This window comes from Sander vitreus, chromosome 22 (assembly GCF_031162955.1).
Source record: "Sander vitreus isolate 19-12246 chromosome 22, sanVit1, whole genome shotgun sequence".
Classification (NCBI taxonomy): domain Eukaryota; kingdom Metazoa; phylum Chordata; class Actinopteri; order Perciformes; family Percidae; genus Sander; species Sander vitreus.
This window is the reverse complement of record NC_135876.1, coordinates 23,670,831-23,692,617: the sequence shown is the minus strand read 5'-3', so window position 1 is coordinate 23,692,617 and position 21,787 is coordinate 23,670,831. Positions and strand designations below refer to the sequence as shown.

The 21,787-nt window shown below is 40.4% G+C and overlaps 2 protein-coding genes and 2 long non-coding RNA genes across 4 annotated transcripts; 2 read left to right on the top strand and 2 right to left on the bottom strand.

The window, feature by feature from the left end:
- Window positions 1–222: 222 nt before the first annotated feature.
- Window positions 223–7,823, bottom strand: LOC144537328 (V-set domain-containing T-cell activation inhibitor 1-like). The gene is made up of 6 exons (XM_078280981.1): window positions 7,600–7,823; window positions 5,234–5,551; window positions 4,849–5,109; window positions 4,371–4,658; window positions 3,473–3,565; window positions 223–3,159 (listed from the first exon to the last, which is right to left on the bottom strand). Exons 1-6 carry the CDS (start codon window positions 7,667–7,669, stop codon window positions 3,074–3,076), a joined length of 1,116 nt encoding a protein of 371 aa, XP_078137107.1. The 5' UTR covers window positions 7,670–7,823; the 3' UTR covers window positions 223–3,073.
- Window positions 7,824–10,338: 2,515 nt separating this feature from the next.
- Window positions 10,339–11,409, top strand: LOC144537263 (uncharacterized). Its single transcript, XR_013503838.1, has 2 exons — window positions 10,339–10,952; window positions 11,128–11,409. It is a non-coding gene; the product is annotated as an uncharacterized LOC144537263 (long non-coding RNA).
- A 1,914-nt stretch (window positions 11,410–13,323) lies between these two features.
- On the bottom strand, window positions 13,324–20,866 carry LOC144537000 (V-set domain-containing T-cell activation inhibitor 1-like). Its single transcript, XM_078280389.1, has 7 exons — window positions 20,596–20,866; window positions 18,364–18,684; window positions 16,755–17,015; window positions 16,251–16,565; window positions 15,851–15,958; window positions 15,492–15,526; window positions 13,324–15,279 (listed from the first exon to the last, which is right to left on the bottom strand). The coding sequence occupies exons 1-7, from the start codon at window positions 20,657–20,659 to the stop codon at window positions 15,220–15,222; spliced, it is 1,164 nt and encodes a 387-aa protein (XP_078136515.1). The 5' UTR covers window positions 20,660–20,866; the 3' UTR covers window positions 13,324–15,219.
- A 119-nt stretch (window positions 20,867–20,985) lies between these two features.
- LOC144537002 (uncharacterized) lies at window positions 20,986–21,585 on the top strand. The gene is made up of 2 exons (XR_013503798.1): window positions 20,986–21,128; window positions 21,304–21,585. It is a non-coding gene; the product is annotated as an uncharacterized LOC144537002 (long non-coding RNA).
- Window positions 21,586–21,787: the final 202 nt, after the last annotated feature.

The following is a 21,787-nucleotide window of genomic DNA, read 5'->3' as shown; positions in this document are numbered from 1 at the left end:
CAAGTGGACAAAGTGTAGTAAAATTAATGCTTTCTTCCACTAGTCTGAAAGAAGACATGTAATGGAAGATAAACAGCTAAAAATCTCAAGTGACCAGTGCATGAACAAACTGTTGTTGCCTGTAGTGTTGAGAGTAGATCCTAGATATCAGTACAGAAACAGACTATTTCTTTATTTGTATAATTACTACAACTTTTGCACCTAAATAAAAGCAGCAGGGTGTTGACATAAGTTACACCTTTATTAATCCACAGTGGGGGAATTCGGTTGTTGCAGCAGTAAAACCAAAACCATGCATAAATATAGAAACAAAGTAACAAACAAATAATAAAAGGTACATAAACCAAAATATAAACTATACATAGCAGCAGAGTCTTGATATAAAAGAATATAATACAAGGGTCAATGAAACATTAACAGTATAATATGTTACATTATGAAACATTGAGGGGAATGAGACATAGTATAAGGTGCAGTTGTGTTATAGTATAGAATAACAATGTATAGTACAAAAATATAACTGTAGAAAGTATAGTATAGTGCAGCAAGATAACGTAGAATATAATCAATCAATATATAGTCTATATCCTTGACATTCCACTTCCGGGATTGCTCCGATTTCACTCATTTTGGCCGGATGCCCGTTGCCTTGGGCTTCCTTTGTTTTGGCGTTCTAACCTCCGGTGGATTTGTGAGGACTATGGTTAACTGCTCCTCAGATCTCTGCAGGGTAAATCCAGACAGCTAGCTAGACTATCTGTCCAATCTGAGTTTTCTGTTGCACGACTAAAACAACCTTTGAACGTACACGTTCCACCAAAACAAGTTCCTTCCTGAGACTATTTTGCAGAGGCACCGCGGCTCTGTAGGGCGCTTAGCACCGCCCATGACGATTGTGATTGGTTTAAAGAAATGCCAATAAACCAGAGCACGTTTTCCTCCCATCCCGAATGCTATGTGGAGTAGCCAGACCCTCCTCCAGCACGCTTTGGAGGAAGGTCTGGCAAAATGAGACTAATCAATATATAATAAGCACACCGAATTGGAATCTGCAGATTTCTTTTACAGTTTTCAGCGGTGATCCAGAAAATCTACGAAATTTAGCAGACTGTTTTTCTGCTTGTGGTGAAGATGTGTTAACACTTGAGTTTCATCTTCTTTTTAAAATTTGTTTAAAAATTCTGTGTGGAAAATTCTGCATCCACAGATTCCATATGGCCCTGATAAGTAATATAATACGGTAGCAATTTAATATGGTATATAATATATAGTGTAATACAGTTTATAACTAGATTGTACTGTATAGAAAAGATTGTAGCAACATTTCTACTTTTTTTTACTTATCTTATGCTAAAATAGATAAGACACATTCCGCTAACTTTTCATAAACTCAAAGTGACAGGTTTTAAGGTCAGTTTAAATGACTTGACTGAATTACTAAAGGAGTTGCGGTTACCTAGCAGCTTTCTCTATCAGAAATACATATAGTATAGACACAATACACTGAATAATTTATAGATAAAAGCAATCAGTTTGAAAATACTTATAAATATACAAGCAACATTATCAGTTTAACATACATAATTATTCCATAAAGTGCAGGGAAGGCAAAAGACAAGACAAAACAGATAATAAACTAGCCATTAAAATGAAATATAAAATTCTAATATTAAAGTAAAAAGTCACAAAGTCTGAGGTTAATACTATATGATTAATATCTCAATAAAGTCTACAATTAATTAGTTAGTTGATCCACAGAAAAATACAAGTCCTCCAAACCATACAACGTTATAGGTTGTTTGTTCCTGGCCTTTAATACAACTCACAGGAGCGTTTCATAAATTACAGCCCCTAGCGATATGACCCCACAGGAGCTTTTTTTTCCTGTTAAGTTAGTTTTTTTGCTCACATCGAAACTAGAGAACGTACCAATCAGGGTTTCAAACGCGTTGTTAAAGATGTGAAATGTTTCATACTTAAACGACATGAAACAATGCGGTAGTTCCATTTGTTCTCGCCTTTCACTTTTCAAACCTGACACAACTACCCACTAGCTGTCTGCTTGAACCCCCTTCCCACTACTCTTGTCAAAACCTGTCTGCCATCTATTTCCTCTCTGATCACAAAAAAAATAATCCTTCCTCAATTCTGGAACTGTAACTCAAAATGGGTGCAATTACACCCACCCTCAAAAAACCTGGTGCCAACCCAGCTGACAACTGTTTTCTGCTGTTCCACTGGGGTCCCCCAGGAGTCAGTACTGGGTCCACTACTATTCATCATTTACCTCCTCCCCCTGGGCACAATCCTCCGGCATTATGGTGTCCACTTTCACTGCTACGCTGATGATACACATGACTACATATCCACTAAACCCACCACTGCTCCGTTCTGACCCTCTCTGCCTCACGTGTCAGCACCATGGGTGCTAGGGCTTTCAGCTGCACTGCACGCAGGCTCTAGAAGTCCCTGCTCCCATGAATCCACGTACGATAGTCTGACACCGTGACTGTGACATTCTAATCCCACCTCAAAAACTCACCCGCTCAAACTATACAATATACAATATAACACAACAGCTCCTTCCACTTTAACAATACTGTTTTAATTTTGTTCTGTGAAGCACTTTGGGCTGTATGCTTGCATGAAAGGTGCTATGTAAATAAATAAAGTTGAAGTATATTTGTTTGCTAAAAACTTGTTTTTCATTGCACTTCTATAACATTGTTGGACTCAGTGCAGCAGAACCAGAACCGTCTTTTCAATGACATGCATTCTTCTTTCTTGGCGCCTACATAACACACAATGAAACCCCACTGCTAACAGTTAAGTCAGATATTCTGGTGTGGTACGCTAGTAGCGGCCAATGTAGCTTTGAGCCTCTCTAGTTAGCAGCAGCGGGGTTGCCAGGTCGGGTTTTCCCGCAGAATTGGGCTACTTTTGAAGTGTTGCCGCAGGTTGACTTTTTATGTCCGCTTGTTGGGTTGACCATTTTTTAAATGCAAATTACGTGAATAATATCTATCAATGAATAATATTATACACTTCAGAGCAGCACAGTGTGACAGTGATGTTACAGTGGATTGTTAGTCACACTGTAGATATTTACCAGGGGGGTCACATTAAAACAATACAGTTTCTGTAGAAGAAAGTTTGTTCCTGTGAACAAAAAAACAACAGATTTATTGGTGAAAGACCAATCAATCAAATCAAAGTAACTACTCAAAACAAACTTTTTTTAAATTATTTTTTCCAGTATAAAGAACAATGTCTGCAGAACAAAATAAATAAGCTCAGCAAACAAGAAGCCTTCATTTGATTTGGTTAAATGTTCTACTTTATCTTCAAACTACTGAGACGACTGAGTTATGTTTTATGCTACACTCTGCTTGGATCTTCTAATTTAGAGAAACATTTTAGCCGAGACAGCAATTCTTGTTAACTTAAGAGAATGTAAAACGTGTTTTCTTACCTTGTTTATGTTTGCAGTAAAGTGCAATGACTGTCACCAAAATGACTCCTAACACCACACCAACAACAATGCCTGCGACATCAGTTTGACTCTCTGAAACAGAAGAAGAGTCAGTGAATTGAACTTTCTACTAACCAAACTTCCACCGGTGTACTGATGAACTACTGTAGCATCACAATGCTGCAGCTTATTATTTATGCAGAAATATTTTTGATTAAGAACTTCTAGAGCGTTTTTTCAATATTGCTCACTTGTCCATCTTACAGCGCAGATACATTTTATTTATTTATTTATTTTTTTAATGTATGTAACAAATGTATCAATCCGCCTCTCCAAAAATCTTTATCTTAACGTGGTGGAGGGGTTGGCGTCTCTCTGTGACCCTTAGAGATGAGATAAGAAAAACTTTATTGTCTGTCATTTGTCTTTGACAGGGCAGGCTCAAATGACATAAAATACATAGAACATAAAGATACATGTAGAAACAGTGTAATAACATTGACTGTACAAAATGCAAAAAAAAAACAGTGCAAGAAGAAGCCTGAATGGAGCTGTTTGATGTTGTCTATGTATGGCTGTTCAGTGTGGTGATGAAGGATTTTTTATATATGTTGTCCATGCAAATAGGATTCTGTAGCGTCGACCTGATGGCAGTAACTGAAAGGATTGGTGAAGGGGGGTGGGTGGGATCCTGTGTGATTATAGTGGCTTTCCTGAGTACTGACCGGGTGTGAAGTTCTGGGTTTGGGGGGAGCCTATTATCTTGCTGGCCTGATTTATTAGCTGTGTTGTCGCTGGTGGAGCCAGACTAAGAACAAAACACTGCCCAAATATTAAATCTATAATTTTATGCTGATAATTTAAATGACAGTTTTTGCTCAGACCGACTTGAACTTACCTTTTATAATCCTTAGAAGAGTGTTGGTTACGTAGGTCTCCTCAGCATTACTGAGTTCACACGTGTATATCCCCTCTTGATCTGAAGATAAGGCTTTTAGTGTGAGGCTGCCTGACTCAGACACACTCTTCACCCGCTGCCTCCACTCCTCTGTGTAGAGGACGTTGTCTCCGGTCTGGTTCAGGATGAGCTGACTGAGGTTGAACCTCCAGGTGAGGCTGAAGCCTGTTAGTGAAGTGTTTGAAGTGCAGGGGATTGTTGTGTCACTGCTGGAACCACTGATAGAAGCTGAAATGATCCAACACAAAAACAAGTTCTATGGTTGTTCCTTTTTCTTTTCTGTTAGTTTGCAGTAAAGCTGAAAACCAAATGAAAACAAGGGTTAATCCCAGCTGCAGGTTTTATATTGTTTGGTTGCAGCCAGGGAGGAATCTTTTTTTTTTTAACTCAAAGGGCAGATATCAACAACAATACTCACACAGTTGCCTCAAAGTGGCTGTCCTCTTGTTTGTGCGCGTGCTCACGGTGCAGCTGTAGACCAGATCAGTAACTGAAGCTATCAGAGAGCTGTTGATGTTGTAGAGCAGCTGTTCAGTCTGCTGGACTGTGGGATTGTTCTCCAAGCTCACGTTGGACGGAGGGCTGGTGGACCAGGTGAGCTCAGGCTGAGGGTAGATCCCTTCTGAGCTGCAGGTGATCCAGTTCTCTACATGCTGAATGTCGACTCTATCGACCAGAGCTGCAAAAACAGAGGGTCTTGATTCTACGTATGGATGAATTCACTAATAATTTAGGGTAAAGAAAGATTTTTTTTTTAGGTAACAAGTTAATGCTTTTATGTATTTACTGTGTGTTTCTCATACCATCCACTTTCAGGTTGATAATTAACTCCTTGTTGCCAGCGAGGGTGCTGGTGGTGCACTGGTATCTTCCCTGGTCCTGAATCCTCACCCCCGACAGCTGGAGCGAGGCATTTCCTCCCGAGATCTGGTCCTGGAACAGTGATGTCCTGTTCTTGAAGCGCTGGTCCTGGAGGGCTAAATGGTCCTGGTTGTTGTAGTACGAGTGGACACGAGTGTCTCCCGTTGTCCGCTGAATCCAGTGGATTATCACTTCAGTGTCGACCTGGAAGCTGCACGGTAAGGTGCAGCACTCCATGAAAACACAGGACACCTCCGCATCTGCAACACACCAGGTACAAAGATGCAAATGAGCACAAAGAGATGCAAAAGACCTAGTCTATATCCACGATGTTCCACTTCTGGGATTGCTCTCGTTCTGTCAGAAATTCCGCCGGATGTCACTCTTTTCGGATGTCCGTTTTCGGATGTCCCGTTACCTTCCGCTTCCTTTGTGTTGTAGTTTTAAACTCCGGTGGACTTATGAGGACTATAGTTAACTGCTCCTCAGATCTCTGCAGGGTAAATCCAGACAGCTAGCTAGACTATCTGTCCAATCTGAGTTTTCTGTTGCACGAATAAAACAACCTTTGAACGTACACGTTCCACCAAAACAAGTTCCTTCCTGAGACTATTTAGCAGAGACACCGTGCGGAGCTTAGCTCCGCCCAAGACGATTGTGATTGGTTTGAAGAAATGCCAATAAACCAGAGCACGTTTGTCTCTCATCAACGTGATTAGCCAGACCCTCCTCGGCAGCGCTGTTGAGGAAGGTCTGGCTATGCGAGACTACAAAAGACCTAAAAAAAACTTGAAACAACCACAAAGAGATAATTAATATAATCTTAAAAAGAAATACTGGAAAAGGTATTGAGATCTTTTCACATGGTCATAGTCTGTGAACTGTGAACAGGACTTTTTGAAAATGGTCATCAAACCTCTTTGAAAAAGTTTTATGAGAGTTAAAATATAAGGAAATTGCCAATGTGTTTAAAATGTATAATTTATAATTTCCTCTGAGGTCAGTTATTTCTTGCTCTTTTTCTCTTTTTTTTTATTGATGCTTCTTGTTGTTGCACTAACCCCTTTGCTGCTGTAACACTAAAAGTCTCCGCTGTGGGGCTAATAGAGGATTATCTTATCTAACTATAATGTTTTTAATTTGGTAGCCTATATAATATGTGAGAAATCGTCCTTTTTGGCCCCTACAATCATCCGTACCATTACGTCATTACGACGGATCACTTGATGGCACTGAGGTGCGCAGTTGGTCAGCAGTAGTCTCGCATTGTCCTTCCTCCACAGCATAGACCGTAAATATTAATACTAATATTAACAGCATATGCTCCACAGCGCTGCGGATCAGCACATGCTCTGGAAATGGGGATGTTTTAATGTAAACTACCCATGCTCTCTCTGACTGTGTTACTAAATGTCGTAATAACATTTATGTATTACCTACAACGTTCTTTTTCGGGGCTCGATGCAGGACGGTTTACTTGATTGCAACGTTTGGCCTGATAAAAATAATAATAGCAAGCAAGTCACAAAGTGCTTTACAGTCGAATAAATAACATATAATACAGTGAAATAAATAAATCAAAGATATAGCACCAAATAAATATACTGTAACAGACGTTAATGTTAAGGCTGTCACTGTTCAGAGACAGTAGGCCTAGTCCAGTTCAGATTAGTCATATTGAGTGAAACGCTGAGAGTTCCTGAAGTCAGTAAAGTAAACATGTTAGTTTAGATGTTGTGAGCCTGCCAGCTACATATGAGATAGAGCTGCGGGAGGTAATACACCTGTATTTGGCTGAGAGCTAAGGGGGTGCAGCTGTTATTCCTGCGGAAAGAAAGGAGTTTAGTTTGGAGTACGGGAGACTAACAGGCGGCTAGTCACGTTAGAGAGTTGACAGGCAGTTTGTTGTTGTGGCGTTGTCTACGGCCCACCGTAGCCTCTGTTCAGGTCAGAAATAAAGTAGCAGAAAACTAGCTGACGTCCCACTGTCTACTTTTTGAGGAACGTTTATAACGTTACACGTCTGATAAAATGACTGTACACAGGATATATTAGGTTTCTTTTCGTTTTGGACAATGACGTTTAAATCCAGTCCACGGTGCAAAAATCTGCTGCAGCATATAGGCCCATAACGTTATAAGGCAGATCAGTGATATAATCTCAGACGTGTTTACTTTCGTTTTGTGCCCCCCCCCCCCGCCCCACCTCCAAACATAATATTGTGAAAGACAGATGCGACGATGTTGTCATCGTACGTCTTAAATGTGTATCTACGACCACACGCACTGGCAGTAAACGCGTCGCTCACCTCCTTCGGCAGGACTCAAAATCCTCAGAAAACTCGCGACCACCAGATACAATGCACAGTAGACCCCCATCTTCAGTTCCTCTCAATTCCGCCTGCTCTGTCTCGCTTATCTCATAATTCTGGGATGTCCGGAAGCAGGCAGCACATACAACTGATCCAGTCTAAGGATTGATAACATCAGCCTGGGCTAATGGGGATCCAGCACCGTTTGCTGCGGTGCTTAGTTTTTTAACAAAGATCGTCTGTTGTCAGGAAGAAAACAAGTAATTTCCATTAAATTAAAATGCAGTAAAATCCCTTCAACATGCAGGATTTTTCTACACTCAACTGTAGAGAAGGGAGACAAAACCAACGTACCTTAATACACGTGTTTGTGTTAGTATTTAGCCACTCACAATCTAATATTTCCCCTGTGTGTTATTATGAAAAAATAAAAGATCTAACACACAACATTAAGACTTTTCCATTTGGTTCAGTCATAAAAAAAAAAGATCTTCTGGGCAATACTTTACATATGTTATCATCAGACATTACTGCAACAAACCTTAAAAGAAACAGATATAGAATGTAGCCTATATTATTGGAGTTAGAGAAAATGGCGTCCCAACTGGCGCATACTTGTGTGTTTTGCTCTTGTGCAAAGACATCCATCTTTTTCCTTTCCATATTTCGTAAAGTGTTCTTTCTTTGCCATATTTTAGGAATCATCAGAAATCATTACATTCATACTGTATATTCAAACATAAACAAACTGGTATCCCATAGCAACAATAGAATCAAAGATATAATGGAATAGAATCAATAACCATTTGGATTGAAAACAGAGGAAAACATGTTGTTGTTGTTGTCATAACGACACACTATGAATACTGGGACCCAACTTTAGTTCTGACACAAATTCACTCAGACAGCAGTTTGTATCAGAGAGTCATTTGACTGTGACAATCCAAAGGTGCAGATTGCAACGAGAGAAAAGACACTGGTCCAGCAGAATACCAAGTTGGAAAACATGGAATTCCACTCCAGAGAGATTGAACCGCAAATGAATTTCTATCTCAGTTCACTTGAAGAACAAGTACGGCGTGAACTGAAGGACAGCGAGGTGAGGCTCACCCAATGTGAATCTGAGGGAAGAGTTCACCTGATCATCCGAGAGGACTTGCTGGCCAATCTCCTCGATCAGCTCCAACAACAGAGAGAGGGCAGCACTTTGAGCCATGACAAAAAGCTGATGCAGAGGGAGATGTGTGACTTGAAAGTTCAGCTGGCTGAACGTGTCCACTCCCCACCCAGGGAAACAGAGTATCTGAAATCCCAGCTGGGAAAAATCAGCAACAGGCTGCGAAAAGCCCAAAAAGATCTCGAAGACCTGAAAGTCGAATTGGAGCAGATGAAGGGAGAGAAGGAGGCCCTTAAAAACAATGTGGAGACTCAGAAGATGGAGCTTCGTAAAGAGAGACAGATGCTCGCGGTAGGTAAGACCACCAACGTGAAGTTGGAGAGCTATCTGGAGATTGAGAGGGCTCAAGCTCAGGAGCTGAAGAATAAATTGAGCAAGATGGAGGAAGCTCTCCAAAAACAGGACAATGAGGTAAAGGAGATACTGGAAAGATCCCAGGCTTCCCATAGAGCCCAGCTGGAGATGCAGGACAAAAGCAACAAGAACCTCATGGCTCATCAGCTAGAGAGTGAGCGTGTCCTATGGCAGCAGGAGAAAACCTCCCTGCTGGAGGAGAGCAAGAAATCAACAGCCTCCTATGTGGATCAGAATGAGGAGCAAAGCTTTGTGAGTGACTGCCTCCTGGCTGCTCTGAAGAAGACTGAGCAGCAGCTGGAGAGTAATCTCAACCAGTGGAAGGAGGACAAGGCATCCCTCCTTCAGGCCACAGAAAGCCTGAAGCTGATTCAGCAGGAAAAAGAGCAGGACTGGGAGAGGACCGAGAGCACCATGAGGTCCCAGCTGGTAGATCTTCAGAGCCAGATAATGACAAAGCCAAAGAGGAAGAAGTGGTACAAAAGGCTTCTGCCTGGCTGAGGAAATGAAAATGCATTTGTACTTGTATAGTGTCTGTCTGTGGGTTGGGGTGTGTGTGTGTGTGGGTGGGTGGGTATGTCTGTGTGAGGGAGGGTCTGTCTGTCTGTGTGAGGGTGGGTCTGTGTGTGTATGTGTGTGTGTGTGTGTGTGTCGGTGGGTCTGTCCGTCTGTCTGTCTGTCTGTCTGTGGGTGGGTGGGTCTGTCTGTCTGTGTGTGGGTGGGTGGGTCTGTCTGTCTGTGTGTGGGTCTGTCAGTCTGTGTGTGGGTGGGTCTGTCTGTCTGAGTGTGGGTCTGTCAGTCTGTGTGGGTGGGTCTGTCTGTCTGAGTGTGGGTGGGTATGTCTGTGTGTGGGTGGGTCTGTCTGTATAGTGTCTGTCTGTGTGTGTGTGTGTGGGTCTGTCTGTCTGTCTGTGTGGGTTGGTCTGTCTGTGTGTGGGTGGGTCTGTCTGTCTGTCTGTCTGTCTGTGGGTGGGTGGGTCTGTCTGTCTGTCTATCTGTCTGTGGGTGGGTGAGTCTGTCTGTCTCTCTGTGTGTGGGTGGGTGGGTCTGTCTGTCTGTCTGTCTGTGTGTGGGTGGGTGGGTCTGTCTGTGTGTGGGTGGGTCTGTCTGTCTGAGTGTGGGTCTGTCTGTGTGTGGGTGGGTGGGTCTGTCAGTCTGTGTGTGGGTGGGTCTGTCTGTCTGTCTGTCTGTCTGTGTGTGGGTTGGTCTGTCTGTCTGTGTGTGGGTGAGTCTGTCTGTGTGTGGGTGGGTCTGTCTGTCTGTCTGTCTGTCTGTGTGCGTGTGTGCGTTTGCACGCAGGGCGTGTGATGCGTCAGTGCAGTAGTGTTGGAGTAGTAGTGCCTGTAGTTAGTGCATGCTGCTTCTGCTTGCCACTCTCTGCTTTCAGCTACTGCCACCGGATAGCCCTTTGTTCTCAGGGGCGAGAAGAGGAGCCGAGTGTGTAAGCCTCCTCAGCCGGTCCATAGCCTCTCCACTGCCAAGATCTCGTACACGCCTCCCCGTGGCACACATGGTAACTGGTCCCTTGTGGTTCCAGGCTAAGTTGTACGGGATCTCGGAGCAGCAGTGGGCCCCAGAGACGTGGCATGCAGGCCCATCGGTGAGTGGAAACGCCCTGATGCCCGTCAACCACTGTCCCAGCTATGGGTAAATAGCCCCAGCTATGGGTAAATAGTGAAGACCCCAACGGTGGCGCAGGCAGAAGATGTTGGTGTGAGAACCCCCACGACGGCTGGGAAGGCGGAAGAAGGCAACCCCAACAGCTACGTGGGTTAACTCGGGAGGCTACAGTGGCTAGGGGAGAAAACCCTGTGGCGATGTGAGAAAACTGAAACTAGTTCTCACAACTATATAATAACTACTGTACACACACAAACACTAGCTACACAAATAATCTTATAAAATAAATGCATCAAAATGATGTCCTGTTTGTTGGTGTGACGGCCCTGGGCCTGTCCTACATGTGTACTGTGGTTTGTCTTGTTAACTTGCAGGTGTAGTGGAGGCGATAATGAGATGACTGTGATCACCTGGCCGGTCCTCCCAGACTATTTAACCCCCGCCTGTCCCGAGACCAGGCAGCCGCATTCTCCCGACTGCGCACCAACATGTTTTCTCTCTGTTTGAGTTTTCCCTTTGTTAACTACTGACAACATGCACCTCACATTCTCCATTACATCCATAAACCTTCATTCATCATCACTGATACTGACAATCACACCTCATCGTTCTCTTGTTTGCATCATTATTTAATAAATGTCACTTTATTATTGTTACGTTGCTGTGCATCTCCCTCTGTCGTTGTGGCCTGTGAGCCGGTTGTAACAAGTTGGGGGCTCGTTTGCCGTGAGTATAAAACCAGGACCTTTTGTTTGTGGTTTTCTTTAATTACTAACACTCCAGTCATGTGTAATATAGTTTGATTTATAAATCAGGGGACAAACGCTCATTTGCATCCTAAACCCCCAAAATATAAGTTGGCTCAAATTATTTTATATGTTAAATATAATATACTAAATATAGGTTTTTGTCTGGAGGTACATGTTGGTCATCCAAAGAAAATAATTCAATAAACAACACGGGAGCAGTTCTTTCAGGGACATTTTGCAGGTTTACTACGAGTCTCATGTATCTTTAGACTTTAAGACCAAACAGGTTTATTTAGTGTCACAGAGCCTTTCAAACACAGCTGCAATTCAAAGTTTTATGAAGAAGAAATAGAATATACACTGGTTATTGTCAAATCAGCTACAAACTTGAATTATTTGGTGAATATCAATTATCAGTTTACTTTTTTTGTTTTGGGAATAATCAATAAATCCTATGATTTTTAATACGTGTAGTTTTGGTTTAATGATATGCCTGTGCCCCGACGAGATGACAGAGGCAACGTGATCGACTACAATTCTTTTGTATGTCAAAATGAATGTCTTTATTTTCAATTATACAAATTATCAATTGCAATATATTGCGTCATTTCCATATATCGTGTGATAAGTCCATGTATTGACTATCGCGACAGGCCTACTCGTGAGAGCAATATCTGGCTTTTTAGCTGCCGAATGCTCAACTATGTTCACCGGCTAGTTGTAACTGTTTCTCTCTCTGTCATTTGGTGCTGGTTAGGTGGCTTTGTCAGAACTTTTTGCACTTAAAACAGCTGCCTGCTGCTGATGGAAATTGTGCTGAAGAGAGCAGTGAGAGTGAACCAAAACAAGTTGAAGGCTACGAAACATAAGAAATGACCTGGACGTTGCTAAAAACACTTCTTAGAACTGAACAACTTTTGTTTGTCACTACGAGCGACCCCTTTTTCATTATACCTAGTCATATTTTCCATCGTTAATAATACAAAATATTGATCAGTGCAGCTTTAAGGATTTATTTTATTTGAGAAACACATTGGCCAGAATATCTTAGATTAATTGAATCTAGCCTAAGTGTCCTTACAGTTTTTTTAAATCACTTTTTTATATTCAGGTTTATCCGTTACTGATGTTTAATTAAAACAACAAATACCTTTATTTGTGTACTTGTAAATTGCAGATGGTGGACTGCAAATTTCATTAAGGTGCACGACGCCACCTACAGGCCTTCTGCACCACAACATGCAGTAGTGATTCCCACGGGGTCCCAAGACAATTTTGAGTCATAATAGGGGGACAAAAAGAAAAGAAATGTAGCACAAAATCATGTGTACTTTCCCCACAAAACCTTCAAATACATCCAGCTATCTGAGAGGGGACACTGCTCATCTATGTCTACACTAAAGACCTCGTGATTAGAGGACACAAGAGCATGCTGCTTTATTTTAAAGGGTCACAAGCTGAAAAGGTTGAGAACACTGGTATACTGTCTCCTCACACTGTGCAGGATCAGCATCAATGTATTTATGTCTTTAGAAAAGGGGGCTTCAATGTTTTTTAAACCAAGGACCCCTTAACTGAAAGAGAGACAGATCAGGGACCCCCTACATATATTGTATAAAATGAAGTTGCATGTAAAACTGGGCCTATAATAACGTGTAGGGCAGCCTAAAGCCTTTATACATACCTGTTTAGTGCATAAAATACTAAGCTATTAAAATAGCCTAATAATTGTTGGCATGATTTTATAAATCATGTTTTAATGTTAAACAAAACATACATACAAATATACTTGCTATTAAAAAAAAGACAAGAGCAAATAAGTCAAAATAGATTTTTAAGTTTAAGTTAAAACAAAAAAAAATACAAATTAACTACACACTGAATCAAAGTACATCACCCAGCACCTCAGCTCATTCTCTGGAGCTGCAGCAAAATGAAAACTGGACTTTTGAGATGCAGACTGATTGTAAACATGAAACTGCTGCTGCTAAAAACTCTGAAACTCTTCTGTCACTCATATCATATCTGCCTGACACAACATTCATTTTAAAAAAAAAGACAAGAGCAAATAAGTCAAAATAGATTTGTAAAGTTCTGCAACATTAGTGTTTACTCCAAAAAATATCTATTTACATCTTCAATTTGCTAACTTTTCCACTTTAAACGGATTACATTTCTGCCTTTTTGGACTTCTGTGTCTTCAAATTTAAAAAATGTGCGATTGAAATGTGGCACAGAAAAGGTCTTATCTGTTGTAATGTTTTATGTTTTGTGTGGACCCCAGGAAGTGCAGCTGATGTTCTGCACCAGCTAATGGGGATCCTAAAAAAAACAAAAATCAAATCAAGCACTGATGTTTTTTACTAAAGTATATGTCTCTAAATGTCACACTGATCATTTAAAGCATCTGAAAACATAAATATTCATGACTAAATAAGTAACAAAGATTTAAGTGAAAAAATACTCAAACAACACACAAAAACAGAAATCTCTGATGTGAAACAGCCCAAACTGTTCCATCGCCAACAGTAAGTAGCTCATTGAGAAAACACATTTTTAGTTTTTTAGTACCAGTATTTGGCCCCAAATCCCTTAATTTGCACCATAGTAAATACTTTATCATAAATAACCACCAGATGGTAGTAAAGCTGTACATTTAAAGTCTTTGGCTGAGGAGTTTAATACTTCACTGACTTGAGCTGAAAGCAGAGCTGCTTTGTCTATTGTTATTATCACTACTGTTTAGTCTGAGTGGAGCATCAGGACATTAGGTACTTCATGAGTCGGAGTCTTCAAAACAAATCCTTCAAAGCATATTGTGTTGTAGAAACAGTTTAGTGCAGAGCATCACAGTTTGGGTGCAAAGTGTCCTTCATCAGCTATCAGATGTGAGTCCCAAACAGACTCAAAGGTAAGTTCACCCTTACTTTAGCTGATAACAAACTTCAAATGATTTCAACTTAAGACTGGTCTATTATTTGGACTTTGCTGTTTTGTTTTTCTTCAAGGCTCCAGTAAGGAGAAGCCACACTGTAAAAAATGATCTGATGAATAAATTATTAACTGTTTTCTATAATTTACCTCCATTTAACGTAATGAGTTACAGTTCAGTGAAATGTAAATTTCAACGTGTCAACTTAACTTAACGGACCTTTTTCACAGCAGACATTTGGACTTGTCATAGTAGGAAAAGCACGGCTGAAATTGATAACCTTAATAGATGGCTCAATTCCATCAAGTGTCCCAGTGAGCTATTTCAGTGAGTCAGCATGCACAATACCAGGTCCTCTCCTAAGTGGAATGCAGCCATCAGTAATGGTTCTGAATACACCTGTGCTTTTCCTACTATGACATGTCAACATGTTTGCCGAGTTGTTATATGGAAACCAGATCTTGAAGAAAGTGACCATGACCCCTGGTGTGGCGGCAATATTAATGCAAAATAGGTGCAAATAGTCCCAGAAATTGTGTCTTCATCTAATATGACTAATAACTATGATATATTTATTTAACACTTCTTTTAAAGCAACGTTATTCACGTACACTTGTAACGTGAAAAGACTGTTCTTCCCGGAGATACTGGAAGACAAAAAAGTTTGTTCGCATAAACGCAGCAGATCCAGGTGAAATGTAATCCTTCAGTTGTCTTGGGCTCCGTCTTCTTCTGCATTTGAGACTTCTTTTTGTTCTTTATATTGTTGTTGTTCTTCTGGTGCTTCACTTTTTCTCTCCGTTGAGGTGCTCCATTTCAGTTTTACTGCAGTCAAATTCAGCACCAAAACATAAAAAAGGTAAAACTCAAACCAATCTCAACAACATTCATGATTCCTTCATTTGATTTGGTCAGATTTTTTTGTTATCCCAATTTCAGTAAGAAAGTTGAATGTTTTCATATCGGGCATTTTGCATTCAGCAATATTCTCTTTTAACAGGGTAATCACATACTGAAGTGTTTATGGTGTCACAGAGCATTTATGATTTACTTACCCTTTTGCGTCATCACGGTTTGACTTGTTTTTTTTACCTTAAACATATAAAAGACAATATCATCAATAGATGAGTTTCAGACATTATCAGTCACAGAATGGAAGACAAAACTGGTTGACTGAGAGCTTATGAGGAAGCCATTCCTTCACACCAAAAGCATGAGTTGTGTGAGATCAAGTTGTGCAGCAGGAAAACAGGATTTTCAAACAGTATATGTAAACTTTGTGTCTGTGAGCTTCTGCTGTTTGTGCATCCTGGGTTGATTTGTAAATGGTAAATCTCTCTATGCAAACAATAAACAAAATAATTATACAAACATACTGTACATCAATTTAAAAGTAGTGAGAGAATGTCATTTTACCTCCCCTCCTTTTACAGTAGCAGAACAGGACGGCTACTGCAAGTACAGCAAACACAAGTACTCCAGACACACCGCCTATAATAGCTCCATAATTGGTTGAATCCCCAGAAATAGAAAAAGAGGCACTTAATTGAAACTGTCCAGTGACCAAAGTTGCACAAGTGTGAATCACAACTAACTAACTCTTTACAAAGACTGTATTGCAGTGTGTAAATAATCTAAATATTTTCATGGTAAAATGTAAAAGTGAGTTTTCTAATCTGTTGTTATCATGGCTTTTTTTAGTACATTGTTTTTGACGGTTGATAGAAATACTGACAGGTTACATGTTTTGATTCTTTCAGGTCAAATACAGGTATTACAGATGATATCAGTTCTTGCTCAAAAAATAACTTACCAGCTCTTGCTCCCTTTCCTTGACTTTTCTCTATCCTCAGAAGAGTGTTGGTTACGTAGGTCTCCTCAGCATTACTGAGTTCACACGTGTATATCCCCTCTTGATCTGAAGATAGGTCTTTTAGTGTGAGGCTGCCTGACTCAGACACACTCTTCACCTGCTGCCTCCACTCCTCTGAGACTGTGTAGAGGACGTTGTCTCCGGTCTGGTTCAGGATGAGCTGACTGAGGTTGAACCTCCAGGTGAGGCTGAAGCCTGTTAGTGAAGTGTTTGAAGTGCAGGGGATTGTTGTGTCACTGCTGGAACCACTGATAGAAGCTGAAATGATCCAACACAAAAACAAGTTCTATGGTTGTTCCTTTTTCTTTTCTGTTAGTTTGCAGTAAAGCTGAAAACCAAATGAAAACAAGGGTTAATCCCAGCTGCAGGTTTTATATTGTTTGGTTGCAGCCAGGGAGGAATCTTTTTTTTTTAACTCAAAGGGCAGATATCAACAACAATACTCACACAGTTGCCTCAAAGTGGCTGTCCTCTTGTTTGTGCGTGTGCTCACGGTGCAGCTGTAGACCAGATCAGTAACTGAAGCTATCAGAGAGCTGTTGATGTTGTAGAGCAGCTGTTCAGTCTGCTGGACTGTGGTATTGTTCTCCAAGCTCACGTTGGACGGAGGGCTGGTGGACCAGGTGAGCTCAGGCTGAGGGTAGATCCCTTCTGAGCTGCAGGTGATCCTGTTCTCTACCTGCTGAATGTTGACTCTATCGACAGGAGCTGCAAGAAAAAAGAAAAGAAGATTGACTTTATAGGAACTTGTTTTAAAGTGGTGATGTGGGAGACTTTTGAAGCTCTGTGTTGTTTCTGCCTTGATTGATCTGCCAATCAAACGGTACTAAAAGCATCTTTCCAACCACTTTCTCACACACACACACACACACACACACACACACACACACACACACACACACACACACACACACACACACACACACACACACACACACACACACACACAATTCTATGGTGCTATCCTCACTGCTCATGCCTATTACCCCGTTACCAGATAAAGCAGAAATACAATATTTATCACATCTTCATGTTTAAATAGTTTCCCCTAGAAAGGTCTGATGTTTTAGCAACAGGGATAAAAAAAGATAGTAAGTAGTAGTATTTAAGAAAATAAATAGTAAAGTTAACTTGCAAATGTATGAATTAAAAAAAGAACTAGTGTGATGGATAAACCACTTCTACTAAGAGTAAGACAGTTTTAAGACAATCATAACTTTCTCTTTAAGATGTAACTTTTGCTTATATTGTGTTTTCTGTTGCAATCAGCACAGTAAGTTTCTCACTAAAGAGACTAGGTCGACGATATACTGTTAGGATTTAATATAATGCAATTTTTTAAATATAATTGTTTAACTGTCATAGTATACAGTGAGGTCAAGTTTAAAAAAAAAAAGTCTCACTACAATGAAATGCCTAATGTGGGGACATCATCACACATAAATATGACTGGACTCATTGAATCCCCAAGAGTCAGCTTTCCAGTCATACCTAATTTCTGTAACTCAAAGTTTAGGGTTATACTGTTTAAAAAAAAAAGGTTTGAATGGTTTGTGCCCTAAACTGCATGGGATTATCATAAACTGGGAGTGTTTGATATTTGGAGACTTGTGGGTACTCATCTTACCCATTTTCCTTCCGATATCTTTAGGTGAGAGATCAAGGGTCCTCTTTAATTTAGCCATGACAGTTTTTCTCTCTTATATTTTCTAATTAATGTCTAAATTAACAACATGTTAATGCAATTTGACATTGTGATTCACAAAACTTTGAATTGGAAAGAGTCACGGTTTCTCATGTTTCTTAAACGTTCTGTAAAGTTCTGAAGTCACATGATACAACTTGCAATGCAACCTGGACCCATCGTCAGTGATAGACCCGGGGTCATCAGGTGTTTAGGGTCTTAACATCAGACACCCTCGCCCGGGAGACCCATCTGGGGGTGATCAGGCCCTGACTTGTGTTCCAGGTAGCTACCTTCTGAAATGATAACTGTTAAGTTAACTTAAAGAGTTATTAATATTTGTTTTCTGTTATAACTGTGTGTTTCTCATACCGTCCACATTCAGCTTGATAAATAACTCCTTGTTGCCAGTGATGATGCTGGTGTAGCACTTGTATCTTCCCTGGTCCTGAACCTCCACCCCTGTCAACCGGAGCGAGGAGTTTCCGCTGGAGATCTGGTCCTTGAACAGCGACGTCCTGCCTCTGAAGTGCTGGTCCTGTAGTTTAAACTGGTCCTGGTTGTGATAGTAGGAATGAGCCAGAGTGTCGTTTGTTGTCATCTGATACCAGTGGATGACTGCTTCATCACCAGGCTTAAAGCTGCACGGTAAGATGCAGCTCTCCATGAAAACGCAGGAGACCTGAGTATCATCTGCAACACATCAGGTAAAGAGAAGTTCAGTTCAGAGAAAATGGCAGCAAAATCCAAGTCAGCTGTCTTTAAAGGCCTGGTTATTAATATGTTGATCATATTTATTTACATACTCTAACATAACTGAATATTGCCATTTGAGAGACTTGTATCAGACCTGCATCAAAAATGAATACTTTGCCAATGTTAGTCCTGTTAATCCTCAGTAAAAGCATGGCTGTAAAAATAGTTTTTTTTGTAACCCTTTGTGACCTGTGATCCTTTACAGCCAAGCAATGACAGTTTACAATAACTCATCAAAAAACCATAATAATAATGAGAAAGAATGATGTTCACTACTGCTAGTAATTATAAACACACTCGCATATAAATGGTTAAATATGCACATGTACTGTATGTTTTCAAAGCCTGCACATCTCACATTAAAAAAACATACACACAATACATGGTTGCACATTTACATTCACTGTCTCGCATGAGTGAACAAAACGTATTGCAAGTTATGTATTTTCTTTTTGGAAATAAATATAAAAACAACTGAATTGAAAAAAGAGGATTTACAGTAAATGACAAGAGATGAGAGAGACATGGGTTGGGTTCTTCAGGTAGCCGTAGCAACATTAGGAAATACTTTCATCAGGAATTTAAAACGGCTGCAGGTTGTTTTAAATTCCTGATGAAAGTATTTCCTTGTTGTTCTACTGTGTCTGATACCTGCTGATCCCTATTAGTGTGTGTGTGTGTGTGTGTGTGTGTGTGTGTGTGTGTGTGTGTGCGTGCGTGTGCGCGCGCGCGCAGTAAGAATGTATCCTGACAGGTTTTGCAGAGTCAGATACAGCTGACATGATTAGCATTTCAGCCCTCTCTCACTTTACAGCTGATTTATTTTAATATACTCCACTTGTTACCTGCTCTGTTTATATCTAATTATCAATGAAAATGTTTTCCTAGTCCAAGTTTGTGTTTGTACATAATTCATTTTGTTCTTACTCTGTAGAACGTAGCTCTGGTTTCACCCTGTGTGTTTGTGTGTTTTGTCAGTGTACAGTAGGAATGCACCCCGACAGGATTCCAGTTAGACAGCTGACATGATAATTACAGGCCCCCCCTACCCTACTACATACAGCAGATTTAATTTACTTTAGTCCACTTATTACTACAAATACAATTACTTCTTCATATATAATTATCAATATAAATATTTCCCTAATACAAGATTCTGTTTGTATCTTTGCCACTTCACATTTGACCTAAATGAAAAGAAGTGTTTTGCACTTTTGTAGATATTACGGATATTGTTTTTTCATTTGTAAGTTAAATATCAGTGAGTGTGTCAATCTACATAAACTCACTTTGTTCAAACCAACAGAGATTTATTTTAAACTCTAGTGAACATCCTAAAGTTAAAGAAATACAAACACAAAGGGCTGAACTTTAGGTGAATGTTTCTAAAATTATGCACAGAAAATTTCTATTTGATTGAAAAATGTTATGAAGAACACAGTTCATCAGGAAAAGATGTATTTCCAGCTAACTGGCACGTAGCTAAATACATATAGTTCTAGTGTTATGAACCAAGATTTTGAGATGCATTTCCACCTCCATACAAGGAAAGTTTATGGTGCTCAGACCAGTGACACTCAACAACCGGCTGTATTTCATCACATTGGTTGCTGTGAACAATTTTCATGTAAAACTGTTCACTAGGTAGCACAAACTAAACTCAGCTCATGTCTTTTTGTCTCAGATGATAATATCTTAAAACAATGGCATACAACACAAATCTATCTGAATGATTTGAATCCATTTTCATTTATTATGTTTCCTATTTTGCTTCCTTTTTCTGGTGAAAGTAACCATGACAACGCTGACTACCGTCTGTTATCTCTGGGCTGTGAACTCTTCACTCACCTCCTCTTACAGGACTCAGAAAGGTCAGGACTACCACCAACACGACACGCTGAATCCCAGTCATCCTCCTGTTAAACGTCCTCTGTCGATACTGTTTGATGTCCTGAACAGAATATAAATCCAGTTCTTATGACGCTCACCTTAAGGCCGTCCAACTGGTGTGACTACTGTAAGTTGATGCCATATCTCAGGTGTAATCACTGTTTGATTTCCTGCAGGCAAAATTAATCCACATTGTTTTGACTCTCACACCGAGGCCGGCCCACTGCTCTGACTAAATCATCTGATGTGATGATCTCAAGTGAACTCACTAAGCGGAAATAATAAATCTGTGGCAAGGCTCTGTTGAAACTTGGGTGTAGTCACCTTTCATTCAATCCTTAATAAGTACAATTACTTCTTAAAATATATATATCACCTTTTTAAAAACAAAGCTACATCCTGTATTGCGGTATAAACAAAGAATAACAATAATTAACAAAGTTACCGAGGTCACAGTCTACAGTGGCTAGGGGAGAAAACCCTGTGGCGATGTGAGAAAACTGAAACTAGTTCTCACAACTATATAATAACTACTGCATACACACAAACACTAGCTACACAAATAATCTTATAAAATAAATGCATCAAAATGATGTCCTGTTTGTTGGTGTGACGGCCCTGGGCCTGTCCTACATGTGTACTGTGGTTTGTCTTGTTAACTTGCAGGTGTAGTGGAGGCGATAATGAGATGACTGTGATCACCTGGCCGGTCCTCCCAGACTATTTAACCCCCGCCTGTCCCGAGACCAGGCAGCCGCATTCTCCCGACTGCGCACCAACATGTTTTCTCTCTGTTTGAGTTTTCCCTTTGTTAACTACTGACAACATGCACCTCACATTCTCCATTACATCCATACACCTTCATTCATCATCACTGATACTGACAATCACACCTCATCGTTCTCTTGTTTGCATCATTATTTAATAAATGTCACTTTATTATTGTTACGTTGCTGTGCATCTCCCTCTGTCGTTGTGGCCTGTGAGCCGGTTGTAACAAGTTGGGGGCTCGTTTGCCGTGAGTATAAAACCAGGACCTTTTGTTTGTGGTTTTCTTTAATTACTAACACTCCAGTGTAATATAGTTTGATTTATAAATCAGGGGACAAACGCTCATTTGCATCCTAAACCCCCAAAATATAAGTTGGCT